Raw genomic sequence first — 17891 nt, forward strand, 5'->3', positions numbered from 1 at the left:
TGTCAGTTAGCGTATCAGAATTTATTTTTGGCTGCACCAGTCATGGCATGTGGGATCTTAGTTCTCCAACTAGGGATTGAAGCTGTGCCCTCTGCAGTGGAAGTACAAAGCCCTTATCACTGGACCTTCAGGGAAGTCCCCAGAAATATTTTTCTTCTCATATCAAGTTCTGGGTTTCCTTTCCAATAATAAAGTTATTATTTAAATTTATCTTCCCCCAATAATAAAGTACTTATGACTTTACTCTCTATTTCTCAAAACTATAAATTGTACCCATTTTACTTTTTAACTTAGAAGTTTACAGTCTCAGGACTTCCCTGATGGTCCAGTGGTTAAAATTCGATGCTTCCACTGCAAGGGGCTCGAGTTTGATCCCTGGTCAGGGAGCTGAGATCCCACATATTACATGGCTCATGCAAAACAAAAAAAAAATTACAGTGTCTACAGTCTCTAACATTAAAGTGAGATACAATGAAAAACCTTTATTTGAAAATGACATTTTTATATCCAAAAAAAATTACATTGTCTACCGTCTCTAACATTAAAGTGAGATACAACGAAAAACCTTTATTTGAAAATGACATTTTTATATCCAAAAGGAAAATTTTTCAGTATTTTCATTTTAGGTGACTGCACTGGAATTAAATGATGCTTTATGATAATTTGAGTAGTTTCTTTCCCCAAAGACATCAATTACTAAAAAAAAAATATCTCATTTCTCCCCAACACTAGTAAGGTAGCATACGCCCATCAGCAACAGTGGCTGACTAAAGCTCTTAAAAATCAGTGCCTTGGAAAGTCAGCTTACCTATATTGTAAATATTAAGAGATATGACATGTAACACAAGATTGTAACATTATATTAGTTTTATAAAAAATATAACATATATAAAATAACATATATGTACGTTACATATATATCATATATAAGACGTATATATATTAATATATAACATATATAAAAGACGCTTGCTCCTTGGAAGAAAAGCCATGACCAACGTAGACAGTATACTGAAAAGCAGAGACATTACTTCGCTGACAAAGGTCCATCTAGTCAAAGCTATGGTTTTTCCAGCAGTCATGTACGGATGTGAGAGTTGGACTATAAAGAAAGCCGAGCACCGAAGAATTGATGCTTTTGAACTGTGGTGTTGGAAAAGACTCCTTAGAGTCCCTTGGACTGCAAGGAGATCTAACCAATCCATCCTAAAGGAGATCAGTGCTGAATATTCACTGGAAGGACTGATGCTGAAGCTGAAACTCCAATATTTTGGCCACCTGATGCGAAGAACTGACTCATTTGAAAAGACCCTGATATTGGGAAAGATTGAAGGCAGGAGGAGAAGGGGATGACAGAGGATGAGATGGTTGGATGGCATCACTGACTCGATGGACATGAGTTTGAGCAAGCTCAGGAGTTGGTGATGGACAAGGAAGCCTGGTGTGCTGCGGTCCATGGGGTCACAAAGAGTCAGACACGACTAAGAGAATGAACTGAAAACATATATAAGCTTTACAAACACCTTATATATGTATTACAACACAATGAAACCTTGAATTTACAAATGAAACAATTCAAACACAGACGTCTTCTTACATTCATACACTATTAATGACAACTACTACATTCTACCACTGTATTAAATGTTAGAGCATATATTCATATTTATTTAGCTTATGCACATGAAAAAATAAAGCCATTTTAAAAGGCAATCTGTAAGTACATGATGGTGGCACAACTGACTACTACAGAAATGCAAAGTAACAAAGACATCAGTGAAACATAAAACAGGAGCCAAGTTAGAGCCTTGTCATAGAATGCAGAATGAGTTCTACAAGGAATAAAAAACATTACAAGTAAAGCAAAGTAGGTAAAAACACAATAAACAGGTAATCTTAAAAAAGGGACCCTGAAAAATTAAGATTATAAAAAGTTTTCAGAGTTTCAATTTTCGTGGTTCAGTGGTAAAGGATCTGTCTAAAATGCGGGAGATGCCGGTTCGATCCCTGGGTCAAGAAAATCCTCTGGAGAAGGAAATGACAACCCACTCCAGTATTCCTGCCTGGGAAATCCCACGGACAGAGGAGCATGGCAATCCATAGTTCATGGGGTTGCAAACCGTCAGACATCACTTAACCACTGAGCACTAAGTACAACAATTTGACATAAGTAGAAATAAGGAACCACTTCCTTAGTGTGGGAGGGAATAAGGAGAAAGTGTAATGAAGAGGTTAAGAATTTGGGCTTTGGTCAATAACTACTAACTCTGTGACCTTGGAAAAGTTATTTAAGCTCTTAATTTCCTTTCTGTAAAATCTGAGGAGTAATTACCTACTTAATATAGGTTTGATGTGAGAGTTGGGACCATAGAGAAGTCTATGAGCCGAAGAATTGATGCTTTCAAACTGTGGTGCTAGAGAAGACTCCTGAGAGTCCCTTGGACTGCAAGGAAATCAAACCAATCAATCCTAAAGGAAATCAACCCTGAATATTCATCGGAAGGACTGATGCTGAAGCTGAAGCTCCAATACTTTGGCCACCTGACTCGAAGAACTGACTCACTGGAAAAGACCCTTATGCTGGGAAAGATTGAAGGCAAAAGGAGAAGGGAGCGGCAGAGGATGAGATGGTTAGACAGCATTACTGACTCAATGGACATGAAACTAAGCAAACCCCAGGAGATAGTGAAGGACAGGGAAGGAAGCCTGGCATGCTGCAGTTCACGGGGTTGCAAAGAGTCAGACACGACTGAGTGACTGAACAAGCTACTAATGTTTCTTTTAAGGCCTCAAACAGGAAAAAATTATTAATTTTTTTTTTTTAAAGAGGTGTCCCTTAAACATTTAAAGTAATTTTATAAGGTCATCTCTTACATATAGAGTGAAATATTAATATATGTCTTTGCAAGTTACTATCAGACTCTGAAGGATACCAGCAAACACTAGATTAGAGCCTACAGTTTTCTCTCCTTTAGGTTATTGTGTTATTGTTTTTAGTCGCTAGTCATTCCTGACTTGTTGTGACCCCACGGACTGTAGCCTGCCAGGCTCCTCAGTCATAGAACTCCCCAGGCAATACTGGAATGAATTACCATTTCCTTCTTCAGAGAGATCTTCCCAACCTAGGGATAAAGCTGAGTCTCCTGCTTAGCAGGTGGATTCTTTACCACTGAGCCATCTGAGAAGCCCCTTAGGTTACTATACTTGTTACTAAAGATCAAATGTTTTAAATATTATCCGCTATTTTCAAGTTAATAAATGTTCATTGTCTCTCTTCCTATTCCCAAACAGGCTCAATTCTAATATATCACAAATTCTTTCTGCTTTGTATAATTAAAAACATTTTCTTTCCCAGGCACACAGAAAAAAGACATTAGAATTAATGGCTTCCTCGAAGTCTAAACCAAAAGCCTCTACAGACTTAGAACTGACTTTTAGGTTGCACTTGATCTCCCTGATCAAATTTCAAAGAAAGGGTACATGAATATTTCAGTAAAAAGGAAAAACTAAAACTGTATGTCACCTTTAAAAAAACATTTAGAACTGTCATCTTGAATTTTCCTTGTTTTTCTTAAGAATTTTTAAAATTTGACTTTTAAAATTTTCCACTAAATCAACCACTAAAAAGAATTGCCTAATACTTACATTTTTACTTTATTTTTCCAAATCATTATTTTTTTGTCCCTGGTTTAAAATCTTTATTTTCCTAAACTAGAAATCATAAATTCTAGAAAAACATTTTTAGTTTTAATAAGACTTATACCTGGGCGAAACAGAAAGAAGGATCTTTTTACCTGGATATTTGGAATATAATCAACATCTAGATGCAAATGCAAGTTACCAGAAAACCAATCATATAAATCATTTTAATTTTCTTAAAGTCAGTGTCAGTAGGGATTTCTACATATGAACAAGATCTTTGTATGCAATATGCTTTCTAGGGCCTAGAGAATTAAAGGGTCCACTAGAGTTGCAGCTGGGCTTCCCTGGTAGCTCAGATGGTAAAGAATCCGCCTGCAATGCAGGAGACCCCGATTTGATTCCTGGGTTGGGAAGAGCCCCTGGAGAAAGGGCATGGTAACCCACTTCAGTATTCTTGCCTAGAGAATCCCCATGGACAGAGAGGAGCCTAGCAGGCTACAGTTAGTCCTTGGGGTCACAAAGAGTTGGACACAACTAAGCACAGAACAGAACAGAGTTGCAGCTACTTCCTTGAGAAAAGAAAATCAAATCTAAATGATAAGTCATGTTTAAATACAGTTATTTAATGCTATATACTTTGTGAAATCTGTAAATCTAGATTCAAAAAGAACATATTTTAACAATGTATTTTCAAGAATGTTTCCTATTGTAAATAAAGTCCAATCTGTAATTACTTGAGAAACAAAAAATTTCCAAGCTTCTACAAATTTGTATCTCTTAGCTTTAAAACAGAAAATCATGGAGAGGACCCAATTTATTTAGTTGACCAACAAATATTTATTGTGCACCAACCAAGTACAAAGGTTTTCCAGGTGCTGATGATATGGCAAAAAATACAACAAAATAGACAAGGCCCTGTCCTCATGGAGCTTACATTTTAATGAAGGGAGACGCAGAGAATAGCAGGAAAACATCCATTGTGCCAGAAATGATAAATGCTATTGAGAAAAGCAAAGCAAAGAAGGACAACAGGGACTCCAGGGGCAGGGGTACTACTTTAAATGCAGTGGCCAAGGAAGGTCTCTCTAGGTAACAAATAAGGAAAGATCTCAAGGAGAGGTAATAAACTACAGCATTAAGGCAGAGGAAGCAGTAACTACATGGGCCCTGAGGCAGGAGCTTCCTAAGTATCTACCTTAAAGAACAGCAGAGAATCCACTGTGTAGAGGGATTATGTGTGACCTCACAGGAGTGATCTCCTAGACTAGAGAGAGGGATACTGAGGACACCGGAAAGGAGACAACTGATACAGCAAAGGAAGGGCAACAAAAAAAGAAACAGAGACGGGTATGTATGCAAGGGAGTGACGACGATGACGACCATGGAATCGATCCCAGGTAAGGAGAATGTATGAGATATGAAAAGGACTGCAAAAACATGGTTCCATCAATCGATGGAGGTCTTAATGAGGGAATAAATTATTCTTGGAGCTGGGAAACTAGGAGGAGCTGGTAGCACACTAATGGAATTCTTAAACATCTAGATTGGGAGGAAGAATTATTTGTGATTAAAACCTCTCTAGAAAACTACCATGGGCTTCCCTGGAGGCTTAGACGATAGAGAATCCACCTGTAATACGGGAGACCTGGGTCTGATCCCTGGGTTGGGAAGACCCCTTGGAGAAGAGAACGGCCAACCCACTCTAATATTCTTGCCTGAAGAATCCCTATGGACAGAAGACCTGGCAGGCTACAGTCCATGGGGTCGCAAAGAATCGAACACCACTGAGCAACTAAGCACAGCACAGTGGCAGGAACAACCATGGGAGTGGGGGCTGCTATAGGGATAAAAGGTCAAGAAGTCAGAGGCTGGGGTAGGAGACCGATCATCTACACGGACACTGAAATAACAAAGAATTAGGATACAAACAGTGTTGCTGAGTATGAAAGTACATTTAAAATCTTCAAAGAAGAGTGGAGGGATGGGGAAGGGAGGATGAAAAGTGAACTACAGGATGACAGCAAAAAAAAAAAAGTTAAGGAGACAGCATGATTTAATGATCCAAACTACAAAGCAAGCTAGAAACCGTTAGGGAGGAGGAAAGATGATCTGGATATGACAGTGAAGAGCCACAGGGACATCTGTTCTATCTCTAGGCTCAGTAGTAAAAGGGTTTAGGAGAGAAAGCATAACTACTTAAGAGTGCTAAGGAAGCAATGGGGCCAGGGCACAGCCAAGTTTCTTTTAAGAGTCAGAAGGCGAAAGCAATGTTCTAGTAGTTAAGGTTCTGAGAGACTTTATAAAGATAGCAAGTTTTAATAGAATGCAGATGTTTTAAGAGTTGGGAAGGACAGGAAAAGTGTCAGATGCAGGGATGCGAAGAGCTATATGGAGATGAGAACCTGGATAGTGAGAAAAGACCACACAATCTTGGGCTTTTTAGTATAACTGCTAACACAGGAATAAAGCACATAACCAGAAAAATAATACAAAATAAAAATGGGAAAAGACACAGTACAGTACGAGCTAGAGGTTACAGGCCAAAAGCCAGTGACTTACACCTGTTTTCTAAAAACTGTTCAAAGAAATGAAACAGAAAAGGTACAAAATTACTGCCTATGATATCTAGCTAGAATAGAAGGTAGGCAGACAAAATGACAAAATTAAAGAGAGAATACAAAATAGCAAACTAAAATTAATTTTTTCTATCAAATCAGTACTCTAGACTTAATGATGATTTTTAAAAACAGCTACCACTAGATGCATCATGTGATGAATTACTTAAGTATTTTTTCCTCAAAAAGCAAATCAAACATTACCAAATATAGTAGAAGAAGGCTTAAAGAAAAAAGAGAAAGCAATTCATACATAAAATAATAAATAAAGACTTGGGTCAAGTTAAATAAATTGTATTAAAGTAAAAACAAAGCCTCCTTTATCTAGTGCTTCGCTTTTGAAGAAATATGGAAAACATTAATTAAACTAGGCCACTTAAAATTACGCCCTTGTTGGCCCATTAGACAAAATTAACCAAAAACAGGAAGAAATTCACCAAACATTAAAGGATGATCAGAACCAACACAATATAAAAGTTATGAAACAGCACTCTAAAATACAAACTTCTCATAATTTATTAGACTGCAGTATACAGTAGCATGGCGCACTGTGTTTTTAAAATTTATACTAAGTGTGTTTGATCCCTAGTCAGTAATCTGCCAAATTTTAGGCAAGAAAATCGATGCCATAATTGTGTTTAAATAGTTCACTTTGTGTATTGAAAAAAATCTTTAGAGAAAGAGGAAGAGAAAAATCAAAACAGTAAAATAAAAAAGCCAAAAGACGATCAACACCAAATAAAGAAAATCAAACAATTCCCTTCTCTTTGGACACTGTAAAGAAGTGTATTTTCAACAGCAAATTAAAAATCATAAGAGATCTGCTTATACATACTTTTGTGTGTTCATATGGAATGTCCACAGAAGGGTGGTAGCATACTATTGTCCTGGCATCAGATGTCAGAGCAAGCTCTACTTTGCTTAAAAAAAAAAGAAGAATGAACGTTTCAGAGACAGATTTATACTATATTCAAGGCAAAATGAGTATTAGAGCTCAAATCTGTTAATCACCAATCCCTGAAGAATAAACGCCGTGTCCCTGGACTGGCAAAGGAGGTACCCGTATCACAGGAGACAATTCAGACCATCCCACAAAATATGCCAATTTAACTACCACAATAACCCCATTACCCATGATTTTATCTATTATCCTTTGAATTACTTGTTTTGTTAGTTTGTTCTCCAAATCTTTGGAAGAGATCTTCATGTTCACTCATCACTATTAATAGAACTTCCTTTCCTTATCTAAAAGCTACCTTCAAAAAGCTGTAAGATTACTTGAATTAGTAAAGCTGAAGATCAGCAAAATACATAATCTTCCAGGTAAAGGATCACCTGAATTTCCAATCATAAAGACTGTAGCTGAACACTTTTTCTAGATCAGCATTTCTCCAAGCGCCCTCGGCATAATGCAGAACATGTAAGATTCAATCTTTTCAGGTTCAAAAAGTGCCACCTATTATCTAGTCTTATTGCATCACTATCCTAATACTTACTAAATTTACAATTAAAACTGGTGTCAAGAGATAAGAAAATATATTTTTACTAAAATTCACAATAAAACAACTTCGTGGGGCTTTCCTGGTTTCTTAAGTGATAAAATAAATCTGCCTGCCAATGCAGGTGACGGGGGTTTGATCCTTGGTCCGGGAGGATCCCAGATACCATGAAGCAACTAAGCCCACTGCGCCACAACTACAGAAGCCCACATGCTCTAGAGCCCCGTAGCTCCAACTACTGTGCCCCCCGTGCCTAGAGCCCGTGCTCCACAAGAGAAGCCACCAAGATGAGAAGCCGGCACACAGCAATGAAGCCCCTGCTCACTGCAACTAAAGAATGCCCAGGCAAATCAACAAAGACCCAGCATAGCCAAAAATAAATAATAAAATTATTTTTTTAAAAAAAGTAACTTAAGGAAAAAAAATGTTGTAGCTTCTGCACATAGGACTCTGCTATAAAGGATAACATTCCATTCATATGCTACTCCTAGCTCTTAGAATACTGACTAGAACTGAATAAGTACCAAATAATTTGTGGTTAAATTAAATATTTACAATTTAAGATTATTCAACATCAACAAAACATAAGATAAATAATTGTTTAAGCTAATGGATAAGAACTCTAAGAGAAAATCATAAAAGTAATTAACTTTTCAAAAAAACTAAAGAATGCTTCAGGAAGAAAAGACAGCATTTCTATCAGCACATCTGTCTTAGAACAAATGAAGTATTCACTGAAACACAATGATAAATGATTTTTATTTAAAACATTTATAAGTCCAGACACTGGGTAAATAAGATCACTGAAATATTTTTTAAAAACAAAATTAAAGAAAGAACAGTCAGAAAAGAAAGCAGAAATACCAAAACAAGAAATAAAACAATCATTTCAGATAGAGCTAAGAGACTCATTTTTTTTTTTCCCAATTGGATTTCAATACATACCAATTATAGTCATCTGGAAGAGAAGAATACGTAGATTTGTGACCAACACAATATAAGGCTCCGTCTGCAAAAACCCCAAACAGTAAAATGGATTTAGTTCATTTGAGCATATGTTCTCACACAAATGTAAAGTTAGTTTTACCCATTCAACCAATATTCACTATATTCACTACGAAGCAGGGCTGTACTTGGAGCTAAGGATTCAGCAAGTTAAGATCCTGCCCTCAAAAAAGGTTCAAACCCGGCAAGAGAGGGACACGTAAACGAACAACTCCAATACAAAGATAAGCCCTGTTAGCACAGAAGAACTGGAAGTAGAAGGGGCACACCAACAAGTCACAAAACAGGAGTATGGGCTCAAGAACACTTTTCCAGTGCAGATGATCTTTAGGGTGTTCTGAAGGATGAAGCAGTAAACTGGAGTTATTAGTGGATAAGTACAACGTTCCTTGCTGCTGCTATGTCACTTCAGTCATGTCTGACTCTGTGCGACCCCATAGATGGCAGCCCACCAGGCTCCCCCATCCCTGGGATTCTCCAGGCAAGAACACTGGAGTGGGTTGTCATGTCCTTCTCCAATGCATGACAGTGAAAAGTGAAAGTGAAGTTGCTCAGTCGCGTCCAACTCTTAGCGACCCCATGGACTGCAGCCCACCAGGCTCCTCCTTCCATGGAGATTTTACAGGCAAGAGGACTGGAGTGGGGTGCCATTGGCCTTCTCCGACAATGTTCCTTAGAGAGGTAATAAAAAGTGCCAACAATCAAAGGAAAGAAAGAACATAAAACTTTGGTGTTGGGAATTCCCTGGCGGTCCAGTGTTTAGGACTTGGTGCATTCACTGCCAGGGGCTGGGTTTGATCCCTAGTCAGGGAATTAAGATCCTTCAAGCCACGGAGCACAGTCAAATAAATAAATAAAAACTTCAGTGCAACTGGAGTGCACGGTCCATAAAAGGGGAGTGTTTAAGTGACAAAATACAAAATAAACTTCAAAATCAACTTTTCTTAATCAAAATGCTGACATTTCCTTTTTTTAAGAATACCTGCAAATTCAAACACAGAAGGCAATGGCACCCCACTCCAGTCCTCTTGCCTGGAAAATCCCATGGATGGAGGAGCCTGGTGGGCTACAGTCCATGGGGTCGCTAAGAGTTGGACATGACTGAGCGACTTCACTTTCACTTTACACTTTCATGCATTGGAGAAGGAAATGGCAACCCACTCCAGTGTTCTTACCTGGAGAATCCCAGGGACGGGGGAGCCTGGCGGGCTGCCGTCTATTGGGTTGCACAGAGTTGGACACGACTGAACTGACTTAGCTGCAGCAGCAGCAAATTCAAAAGCCATATTTTTTTAACGGTTTGTAAAAGGTTTCTCTACATCCAGAGTAATGATAATTCTTTTAAATATAAAGGAAAAATGTAGTTCAGTATGGTTAAAAAAAATTCTGAATAAATCTTCTGTAGAGATCAACTTCTCTCAACTAGTCTCTTGCTCCTCGGTATGGAATGCCATCCCAACTTGGTTCAAATACCACTCATCTTTCAAAAGTCAAATGCTACTCTTCCATGAAATTCTTTTTCCCTTTTCCCTGCCCAACAACCCCCATCACAGAAGAGCTGTCTATTCTGCATACTCCACAACCAACGCTCCATACAACATTGCTATACCATCTCTGTGGTCTTTTTTTTCAATGCACCAGTTATTTACATGTATCAGAGATGTCTAAACAAAGTTGCATTTTCCATCTTTGTATACCTCTCCTTTCCCCAAGGACTGTATATACTTAAGAGTGGCAATGGCACCCCACTCCAGTACTCTCGCCTGGAAAATTCCATGGACGGAGGAGCCTGGTAGGCTGCAGTCCAGGGGGTCACTAGAGTTGGACACGACTGAGCGACTTCACTTCCACTTTTCACTTTCATGCATTGGAGAAGGAAATGGCAACCCACTCCAGTACTCTTGCCTGGAGAATCCCAGGGACAGGGAAGCCTGGTGGGCTGCCGTCTATGGGGTCACACAGAGTCGGACATGACTGAAGTGACTTAGCAGCAGCAGCAGCAGCAAGAGTTCTAAATATAAATCCTTACTCGAATACATTAAAAAGTACCTTAACAAAACTCACAAGATTCTTCAGCAAAATGTTGACCCCACAATTCCATTGATGTAAAGATAACAAAAATACGAAGAATTAGAAATATAACCTCATCTTTCAAAAGATTTATTAATTTTCATTATTTGTGCTAATACAGAAGTGTACTCATTAATACAAATCAGAGGGTAATATAAAAATCATTTATACATATTTTATTTTCTTGTTTGACACTGTTGGGGATCTTCTTAACTATGTATGGATTAGTATTAAAAGTCATTTGTATTCTCTGAATACAAACTAGCTAAGTGATCTACATGCTTGCTGAAAGAAAAGAGGGTTGGGTGGCAGAGGAAGGACAGAGAGAATTTACCATTTTTAGGTAGGCAAGAGGGAAAACTCAAGACAACAAGACTTTCAGTTCAACAGAAACTGCAAAATTTCTCCTCTGCACTTACAGACATTTGTTTGTACCCTCATAACACATACATTCTACCTTCTATTCCAGGTATTGTTTCCATAGTTGTCTATTTTAACTACGAGTCTAAATAAATTCTTAAATGAACATCCTGCTTATTACTGTGCCCCCTATCATGCTTAATAAAAAAGAAGAGACTGCTAAACTGCCTCTGAAATGTTAATTTCTGTATAATTAATACTCAAAAAAACTTATTTGACATTTTAGCAAGAGAAAAATTATAGATATGGTTAAGTATCAGAAGTTCTAAAGGCATAATTAGGACTGATGGCAAAGTTAACGTCAATCAATCCAAAGCAACTCAATATGCCAAAAAGAATCTCCCATGAGAGTCAGTTCTCCACATCTCAAAGGCTTTTCCTGTTTTATGTATATATTTATACACACACACAGTTTAATTGCATTATGATATGATCTGTAAAAGCTGATAGTCCTATTCATTTTCAAATGCTTTATTATCTTAAATTACTTCAACACAGACAGTATAGCAGAAAGTATATTGAAAAGACACAGTTTTGACCTTAGCTCTAATTTATCAGATATGCAATTTGGTTGAGTTTCTGAGGGCCAGAGAACTCACGCTCCTTCATCTTCAGAAAGAGAATATCACCACATGATAAGTAAATTATTGTAAAATTCAAAGCTGTAAACATCAAAAGACTTAAGGTGCTTAAAAGTTGAAAATTTTTCAGAGTGGCTATATATTTCAAAAGGTTTTAAATGTTCCTTTCAGAGTACAGGAAGGCCTTTTTATTTGTGCTCGTTGAATTTTCCAATAACTGTTTGCTTTGCCTCTAATCTTTTAACATCCCTCCCTTTTGTTTAAAATATCAATAGCAACAGTAATAATAATATTTTACCTTCACTAGTAATAATACAAATTGTGTAGAATAAGGGGCTTCAGGATGCAAGAGGTTAGGTAGTCCATGATTAGTAGGATGACTGAGTGATGATGGAGTTATTTTCTGGGATAGCCCAACTGGTGAAGTCTACATAGACATTTTTAACTTTGCCATGGGCAGATTAACTGGTTTTCAGATTAACCTGAGTGAGGACAAACTGCTGTTTCAGGACATGGACTAGGTAAAAATTGATTAGGCCTGATTTCCCATCAGCCCTGGGGCTGAGTTCCTATCAGGGCAAAAGAGAGACTAATTGCAGCAGAGCTCTCTCCCCAGGTTCTCAACAACATATGCTCCTAGGTAATCAAGGGCTGACTGCAGTTTTGTTTTCACTGATTTTAGTGTGTATCTAAAGACTCTTAGCAATCTCATCCTCTGTTTACTTAATTGTACTTTTATTTATATAGTTTTTAACCCACTAGTCTTCAAATAACTCTTTTCCTCTTAACTCAATCAGTTCAGCTCACTTGCTTGGTCGTGTCCGACTCTTTGCGACCCCATGAATCGCAGCACACCAGGTCTCCCTGTCCATCATCAACTCCCGGAGTTCACTCAAACTCATGTCCATCAAGTCGGTGATGCCATCCAGCCATCTCATCCTTTGTCGTCCCCTTCTCCTCCTGCCCCCAATCCCTCCCAGTATCAGAGTCTTTTCCAATGAGTCAACTCTTCACATGAGGTGGCCAAAGTATTGGAGTTTCAGCTTTAGTATCAGTCCTTCCAATAGAAATGTTCAATTACAAATGGTAGTCAACAGGAAACATGAACAAAGAGATTAAGATTGGGCAGAGATGAGTAAAAATGTTGGCTGACTAGCTAAACATGAAAAAGAAAACCTACTGTAGCATTCTAACCATGTCTGCTTTAGAAATTGGAGAATGCATTTCACAAACAGAGGAAAAGGGAAGAGAAAAGAAGGTTGGTTGGGAAATAAGCTTTTAATTGCCTGTTTATTTATATAGGTCAATGTTCTGACTATCAAACATGTATTACTAGGCTTTGAATAAAGTATTACACTGTTTCTTCAGAAAAGGAAGACATTACATTAAAAAAAAATTACATAGAAAAAATACAAATACACCAAAATATTAACAATAATCATATTTGTAAGATGGAATTGTACATTTGGCCCTTATTTGCTAATTTTAAGAACTGCCAAAAAAGTAGTATATGAGGACTTCCATGGTGGCTCAGTGATAAAAAATCTGCCTGCCAATACAGGAGACATGGGTTCAATCCCTTGTTGCGGAAGATCCCACCTGCCAGGGAGCAACTAAACCCTAGCACCACAACTACTGAGCCTGTGTTCTAGAGCCCAGGAGCTTCAACTACTGAAGCCCGAGTGCCCTAGAGCCCTTGCTCCACAACAAGAAAAGCCACCTCAAGAAGAAGCCTGAGCACCGAACAAAGAGTAGCCCCTGGTCTCCGCAACTAGAGAAAAAGCCTGAGCAGCAACAAAGACCCAGCAGAGCCAAGTAAATACGTAAATAAAGAAATACTTTTAAAAAAAAAAGCAGTATGTGAAAACATAAGTAATTCAAACCAGAAAAAGTTCCTCTTTATTAGTCCTTCCCTTGGCCTCAGTTAAATCCCACTTGTGGTCTACAAAGATAACTTACTTGGTCCACATCTTTAACTCTTCATTTATAAATGTTGATATACATATACGGGTCAATCATCTTTCAAATGCACAAATTAGATCATAAAATAGATACTGTCTGACATACACCCCTTTCTATACAAGGATCTTTCCACATTATACAATATGTGGAATACATATGCCTCCTATATAATATCAAGCATATACAATAACTAAACACTGTAAATTTTCTTCAGTGAACACATATTATGATATTATAATATTTGAAAAAGTTTAAAATCTCTTAACATTAAAAAAAAACAACACCCAACTTACTTTGAACTGGAAATAAATGTTTCAAGATACTTCTGCTTGATATTGCCCATTTTACTGCTGCCAATGCCATGGTGAATCAAAATGCTTATCAGGTGGTATAAAGATGATTTGAAGAGAAACTGCTTTTAAAATCTGCTTCTAGATATAACAATCTTCACCCCTGCATGAGAGATAAAGAAAAATCAGTGCTACCTATGATAAACTGAAGCGACACAACACACTGAATACCACAAAATAAGATCACTACCTAAAACCATAGACACTAATGCAAAACTTTTTAAACAACTTTCCGTTTCCAGGCAATATAGGACAAAGAGCAACATCATCAGATGTTATAGTTATTACTATTCAATGACTGCACAGCCAATGTGTAATTACTCTTAGAAACAGTCAGTCACACGTGCTACACAGAGCATATTCCTTTCATAAAGCTAATGAGTCAGTGTACAACTTCCCAGGTACCAAAGACAAGATCTTATTACATCTCTTACAATGGTATTGTTTCTGATTAAATGAAATATTAAACAAGATGACCCAGCCGTGGCTTATTAAATATTGACTTAGAGAAACACACATAAACATCCTATCCTAAAGCCCCGTGTATGAGATTTCTAGCTTTCCAAGGTGCTTTCACTACCATTCATCTTACTCTCATATTAATCATGGGAAGTATCTTTATTTTGATTCATGAATTAATTAAAGTACAAAATTTAAATAACTTGCTTCCAAGAGCTTCAGAGTCAATCATTTACAAACCGGGAAAGTCTGGGCGAGTCATTAAGCAATCCTCCCTGTTCCTTCCACGGTAAAACGCGGGGAAACAACTCCAGGCTGCTGTGAAGAAATGATATACATCACTCGTTTGCAACTGACTATTCGATGACTATTCCCCACACCCCCATCCCTGCAGTGATAAAATCGTATTTTATCAGTCTTGGTTGCTAAACTATGCAGCTGACTCCTTGCTCTGTCAGTACATTAGCACTGACATCCCTGAGTTCCTTTCTACAGTTTATAACCCATTTTCCTATACATTATATGCTCTTTCACAAGTGTAGAAGTTAGGCATCTCCACTTGAAAAACTAAGAACCTAGGCTCAGAGAAGTCAAATGGTTTGTCCGCCCACTTGACCGCTGCTTAATAGGTGGAATGGAGGAAACGCAAACCCCTATTTCTAACTACGAACTGAGGAACAGAACGTTTTAAACGACATTCTGTCTGAAACCCAGGGATCAGATTATTCACTTCAAAAAGAGAATTCAGAGGGTATATCCCTTGGCTTGGAGTTCAACTCTGAAGAATACAGGGTTGCGGGAAGCCTGAGAGGGGCTGAGGTTTGAAAAATAGGCTTTCAGAACTAGCACCTTGCACCTGGAGCGTAGCTCCCCCAGGAAGCGAGAGGACACACGCCGGCCCTTCTGCAAGACAGACTGAGTCTGGTAATGCCAGAGGCTTTATCCTGCCGTAGGATGGGAGATAGGAGACCTCAACACTTGCCAATAAGCCTCTGGGCCCCCCGAGCTTCTAGGGACCCCTAGACGGGAAAAGGAGAGGGCAGCGGTTACCTGAACTGCTGCTCACCGCGAAGCCGCCATCTTGCCTCCGTCCCGGCTCTAGGCGGCACAACTCCACGCGCCTTCCTGGCCCGCGGGGCACTCTGGGAAATGTAGTCTCCCCCGGAAGGAACCCAAGGTGCCGGGGTTGGGGGTGCGCGGCGGCGGGGGGTTGCGGAGCGGGGATTCACCCAACCTGCTCCCGGGTTTAGTTGCAGTAGTTCGCCAGCAAGTTTACTAGCACTATCTCCAAAAACAAATTCACTGTTCCCCAGTCATATCCTTAAGAAAGTAACAAACACTATCTTTTTTAAGTTTATACCATAATCGGAGCAACTTGAGATCCATCCTCGGATGAATTAGGTTTCCTACGGAAAGAGACATTTCAGAGAAGCATTGAAGGAGTAGTGGCGTTGGATTTAGCGTTTGACATGGGGAAGCGGGGCAACCCTTCAACCTAAAAGCCCAGCATTATGTTTTGAGAACGGTGCTGGTTATTTATTATGAGAGGAAGACATGTGCTGAATCCTGAACGTTGCCTTGGATCTTAGAGGGAAGAAAAGGCCACTCTATAATGTCTTTGCGGACTATGCTGTAGGGGAAGACAGGGAGGAGAAACAGATTGGAAGGAACGATCAATGGACTCGTCAAACATTCACTGCGCAGAGCTGAAGAGAGACGGATCAAAGAGGATTCCACAGGACACATCTCGATGGCTGTGAGCCGAGTGGGAACCAATGACCAACAGGGAGGCTCAGTGGGGCGAAGAAAGGTTCACAAAGCTGAGACAAGAAAAGAAACCAGCCATGGGCCTGTGCACATAAGGAGTGAGTGTAGAAAAAAAAAGAAAAGTACCCAGAACCTAGCCAGGAAATTCCAACGTTTAGCGGTCCGGTGGAGGAGGACAGCCAGCAAGGGCCTCTCAGAAGCATCCGGAGAGAGGCAGTGTGAAAACCAAGAAGACACAGTCTTAGAGTGTCAGGAAGAGTTTCATAAATGTGGAGTTCAGTGTCAGCAGTTTTAAAACTAATTTCCAACATGCTAACATTTTGATGTGTAATCTTGCACTTTTTGCCTTTTTGTGTATTTGTACTATGATAGTAGCTAACAGTTATCAGACACATTATGTGTACTGTTTTAAAGTCCTGTGGCCAGTAATGGAGCTGAGACATGAACCTGCCAGCCTGATTCTTCTTCAGTCTCCCTCTCTTTCACACAAACACATTATGTTTAGTTTTTCTTTTATTACTGTTAATATATTCATACATATATCAATAAACACACATACATGCACCCTAGACTATCTTTTCTAATATACCTTTATTCCACTTACCTGTGTATCATGAAAGTCTTTCCTACAAACACCTTAAATATTGTCAGTTTCAAACTGCAAGCCTCCTGGAGATCATCAGGACTTATTTAGATGATCAGAGATTCTCACAGTATAAAGCTTTTTCATTATTAGTTGCTTTTATGCAACTCCTAAATTTTAAATTAATTCTACTGCACTCATTCATTCTACAAATATTTACTGAGCACTTATTAGATGTACCAAACACCTGAATAACAGTCTATGTATTTAGAGATTTCACATCAAGTGGGAACTGCAGAAAGTAAATGTATAATTGTATAAGTAATTTATTATCATTGTCTTGAGTGCCTTGGAAAAAATGCTATGAACCATATAACTATTGGTTATGATCATATTGGTGTCTGACTAGTCTGTTATGGTTAGGAAAGTTTCCCCTGTGGATATAAATGTAAGCAGAAATGTGAAGGAAGGGTAGAAGTCGTGAAGATGAAGAATACAAGAGAGAACAGCCTTGATTAAGGGCCTTATGGTAGGGAGCAGTACAAGATCCTTTCAAGAAACAAAACTGAGCTCAATGTGACTAGAATACAGAGTGCCAACAAAAGTGATGAAGCTGGCGACAAAGGCAGATCTATTTTATATTTTTGAGAAGTATTTCACTCTTGGCAGGTAATATATAAAAAAAACTTTCTAAAAGAACACATATATTTGAACTTAACCAAAAAATAAGACCTTGTTTTTCTAGTACACATTGAGTATTCTCCTTAAGAAGTGTTTCCTTGCCTTGTTAAAATAAATTACATACGTTTAATAGCATTGATAAATGATCCCACCAGAAACCATAAGAAATTTACACCAAAAACTGTTAAGTTCTTTCTCCCTTTCCTCCATATTAATAGAACCCCTAATCTTTGACTGAGTATACATCTATTCTGAAT

General features: G+C 38.5%; 1 protein-coding gene across 3 annotated transcripts in view; it reads right to left on the reverse strand.

The window, feature by feature from the left end:
- The window catches only part of MRPL42 (mitochondrial ribosomal protein L42), a 28093-nt gene extending 12336 nt beyond the window's left edge, over positions 1–15757 (reverse strand). Inside the window, exons 1-5 of one of the 3 annotated variants that reach the window (XM_006070223.3) lie at positions 15654–15754; positions 14811–14921; positions 14088–14247; positions 8702–8765; positions 7093–7177 (exon numbers count right to left, since the gene is read on the reverse strand). In XM_006070223.3, coding sequence (XP_006070285.1) covers positions 7093–7177; positions 8702–8765; positions 14088–14157 — 219 coding nt within the window. In that variant the 5' untranslated portion in view covers positions 14158–14247; positions 14811–14921; positions 15654–15754. Of the gene's footprint in view, positions 1–7092; positions 7178–8701; positions 8766–14087; positions 14248–14810; positions 14922–15653 lie in introns of all 3 variants that reach the window. The other 2 variants (XM_006070222.3, XM_044941827.1) reach the window with 2 other exon arrangements.
- Between the last annotated feature and the right edge of the window lie 2134 nt (positions 15758–17891).

This window comes from Bubalus bubalis, chromosome 4, assembly GCF_019923935.1.
Source record: "Bubalus bubalis isolate 160015118507 breed Murrah chromosome 4, NDDB_SH_1, whole genome shotgun sequence".
In the NCBI taxonomy this organism is placed as follows: domain Eukaryota; kingdom Metazoa; phylum Chordata; class Mammalia; order Artiodactyla; family Bovidae; genus Bubalus; species Bubalus bubalis.